The 3746-nt window shown below is 39.3% G+C and overlaps 1 protein-coding gene across 1 annotated transcript; it reads right to left on the bottom strand.

The window, feature by feature from the left end:
* Positions 1-682: 682 nt before the first annotated feature.
* LOC150077177 (uncharacterized) lies at positions 683-3448 on the bottom strand. Its single transcript, XM_090385804.1, has one exon. The coding sequence runs from the start codon at positions 3446-3448 to the stop codon at positions 683-685; it is 2766 nt and encodes a 921-aa protein (XP_090241930.1).
* Positions 3449-3746: the final 298 nt, after the last annotated feature.

Raw genomic sequence — 3746 nt, 5'->3', positions numbered from 1 at the left:
AAAAAAAATGTTTTTTTTTTTTTTTACCTAAAATCTGTGATAATATTATAGTATACTTGTAAAAAAAGACAAAACAGACATATCGGCACCATTAATAAAATATTACACTACAAGGTGTATCACTCGTGATCAGCTATCTCTTGCAGCTGGTCAGAAACGAACAGCAACAATATTTTGACGTTTTGATTGTGACAAAGCTGTTGCTTTTTTTCGCTTTCTATTGCAGTTCTGAACTGAGGAATGACTAGGTCTACAGTGGAAATTTACAAGCTACTTTTGATTTCCGAGCTGGCTTCATCCTTAGTTCCTTGCCTCACTCCTTTGTACCAACTTCAACAATTTATCGCCTTTAAGCTGCGTCAACACCATTATGCCAGTACAGTATACTTGCGTTTCCAAATTTTGATGAAGACTTCATTCCACTTATCTAATCTTATTGTTAGCTCAGAAACCCCAGAAACAATAAATGTTGATATATATATATATATAATAGCGAGCTATGTAAAATTCAATATATCACATCAGCTGACATCTCCATGAACACCAGTTAAATTGCCCTTTCCAGAGTCTCTCTCTCTCTCTCTCTCTCTCTCTCTGTCACACACACACACACACACACACACACACACACACACACACACACACACACACACAAATTCCCTGTGCTGAATTCAAAAAATATTTACATATGAGCAGTGCGCGCAATATGGAGAAAGAAGGACACCTTGTCATTACTCTGTTTCCCACACATGTTGCATGTGAATGGATCTTTATAACTATGGTAACCCATATGCATTGTATACATCACACAGTCTTTAAATGCCATATCGCAATAGTTACAGGCGTATGCATCCTGCCACATTGAGACAGTCTTATCCGACTTAGATTTCCGTTTCTCTTCCTTAAGTTGAGAACTCTTAGTTGTCTCTGACTTTGTTTCTTCCCCTTTGCTTGAAGAATGGCACTGATTTTCTAAGCTTTCTAATGAAGAGGGGGTTGTGAGAGGATCGGGATGATAGAAACTGCTTTGGAACGTAAGAGGCTTATGACTGTTTACAAAACCATTATGTCTAGGAATCAAGGAAGCAGGTAATCCTTTTGGGGTCAAATGGTAGTTTAAATCTATATCAGATGCTTGTGATGTTGCTTTTGACCACACTGTAATACTATCAGTAGTCAGCTGGGCTGGTTGAGAGAGAGGATTACAGCTATCCCGCATGGATAAGTCCAATTGCTCTCTTAGTAAATATGTTTTTTTGTCGCTTCTAATATTTCCTGTAGAAATAGCAGGCGTTTGCTGTGCATCTTGGGGCCGAAACGGCTCTTTTTCTGTGGTTTGCTCTAAAATATCCATGGCGTCCGAGGTGGGACTGGAATCCATGTCTAAAATTTCAGGTGACGATTGACGCTCTTGAAGTTTAAGGCAAATGCGATCGAGCTTAAATGCTTTTCCTTTTTGACGATTACGTGGTTGGATGCGTGTAGAACACCCTGATGCAGTGACGATTATACTGGAGTCTTCTTTGTGGTTCTCAAATGTCACTACAGGCAGGGTAGTTTCTGTTAGAGAAATAACAAGTTTAGGGATGCTTTTGTAGCTGCTAAGATCCAAAGGCGAGGAAGTTTCGAATATCTCTTCAGGGGAGATCTTTGCTGTTGGCAGGCTTGCAGTAGATGTATGAGGCATAACTGGGCTCACAGGTTGATGACTGGGACTAGTATGAGATACTATAACACTGTTATTAAGAAGTTCACTCTTTATGGAAGCATCCACAACTTGTGACTGATATAAGGAAGGATTATTTGTGCTTGACTGTTTAGGAGAAAGAGATGTGATCCGGGATGCGCCTGCTTGGATAACCAGAGAAGGCAAAGAAGTCTTTGCACCATCCGTCTCTGGTCTTTTATTTTCGTAGTTGTTATTCATGGTGATCTGGGAAGAAAAATTATTTCCCTCGGTAACTGAAGCATCGACCACTGGAACCTTCTTTTTCTTCCCATTAGGGTGACAGAGATCTGGATTAAAATTGTAAATTCCATTGTCTGATATACGTTTCTGATTTATAGAAAAATTGCCTGGGAATGAAGGTTCCTGCATCTGAAGAAGAACTTCTGAACTGATGCCATAAAGTTTGCAGAGATCTTGGTTTTCTGAAGCAGCATGAAGCACCATATGCTTGTTCATGCTAGACTCTTCACTTTTACCCTTTTTAGGCCTGGGACCTCGTCTTCTCCCGTAGACGTCTATGACTGGAAAAGGATTTGGAGTGCCATCAACATTGAGCACTGTAGATGGCTTGTGTGTGTATTTGCGCAAGTGAAGCTTGAGACTGTGACAATATTTTGTAGCATAGGAACAGTCAGAACAGCGATATTGGTATATATTGGAATGGGATTTCATGTGACTGTTTAACATTGACTTATTAACACAACTGTAGTTACATTTTGAACATTTAAAAGGTTTTGAGCCAAAATGGTTTCTCAGGTGATATTTTAAATGATGCTTATACTCTGTAACAAAAGGGCACTTGGGACAAGTCAGAAGTTTTTCCGCTTTGATATGGGTCTTGCTGTGTTCCCAAAATTCGTTTTTACTGATAGCCACAAAACTGCACTGTTTGCAACGGTAATGTCGGGATTTTCCGTTTGAATTAGAATTGTTACTATTTCCAGTTTCTTCAACTTCATCATTTCCTTCCTCACTTGGTATTTGCGTTCTTGACCAGTTATCTGGAGGAGTATCAGAGTGAAAGTCCTTGACATGTCTTTTGAGTCTTCCTTCAGTTCTGGAAGTATAATCACAGAGTGGACAATTGTATTCAAAATGAGTGTTCATGTGGGAATAAAAATAAAATTTGGAAGTCCCTGAGTAATTGCAAATATGACATTGGTAAACCACCCCTGACGCATCATGATCCCCAGAAGCAGGAAGTCCAATACCATTCCTCTCATTCTCTGCGCCTCCATCACCATCTGATGCATAGTTGGAAATGTTTAACTTCATTCCCAACATTCCATTCTTTTCAAGAGCACACTGAAGCTGAGCCAAGGGACTCGGCATCTCTTCATTGTCTTCGTGACCACTTGTAACATCATTGGTTGCTGATTCACTGACTTCTGATAAGGACATCCCATCCCTACCAGAGTTTGTATTTCTTATCAAAAAACTTGGATTCATAATAGTGGAAGTAATACTAGCCGATTCTGTTGGAAGAGCAGGGGAGGATGCCAGAGATGTACCCCCCGGCGAAGAAGCAGGTGAATCATCTAGTTGAAAAGTTCTGTCCCTCTCGAGATCTGGAGACAAGCCATTCACCTGTATTACTCCAATATCCGCAGAATCTTTTCGTACGTTGTCCTCGATGCAAACAGGTGGAGCCATTGTAGCTTTGCACTCAAATGTAACACATGATCGAAACTCAGCTGTTAGTGTTCCAATAGAATTCATCATTCTATTTTCCAGGATGCTCTAGTCATCAGCTTTCGCCCTGTGAAACTGGCATTCTAGTTACCATTAGTCCGACATTTGGGCTCCATGTACAAGTTTTCCAGACGTTCGTGAAAGCCTAGAAATTTAAAAATAAATACTTTAAAAATTGAATATAAATTTAAAATTCAAATTAATTTAAAAAAAATAATTGCTTGTATACAAAATGAAATAATATATATAAAACACTGCATGATATGTTTTACCTAAAGCCGTTTGTTCATTTTGTACAAATCAGGTGTCGCGTGTAGAAATAAAG

Source organism: Mastigoproctus giganteus, chromosome 12 (assembly GCF_048544385.1).
Source record: "Mastigoproctus giganteus isolate SK-2022 chromosome 12, ASM4854438v1, whole genome shotgun sequence".
NCBI lineage: Eukaryota > Metazoa > Arthropoda > Arachnida > Uropygi > Thelyphonidae > Mastigoproctus > Mastigoproctus giganteus.
This window is presented reverse-complemented; position numbering and strand designations above follow the sequence as displayed.

Bases quoted from the DNA above. Each gene is read 5' to 3' on its own strand.
- LOC150077177 (XM_090385804.1), bottom strand. From the start codon at position 3,448: ATGAATTCTATTGGAACACTAACAGCTGAGTTTCGATCATGTGTTACA.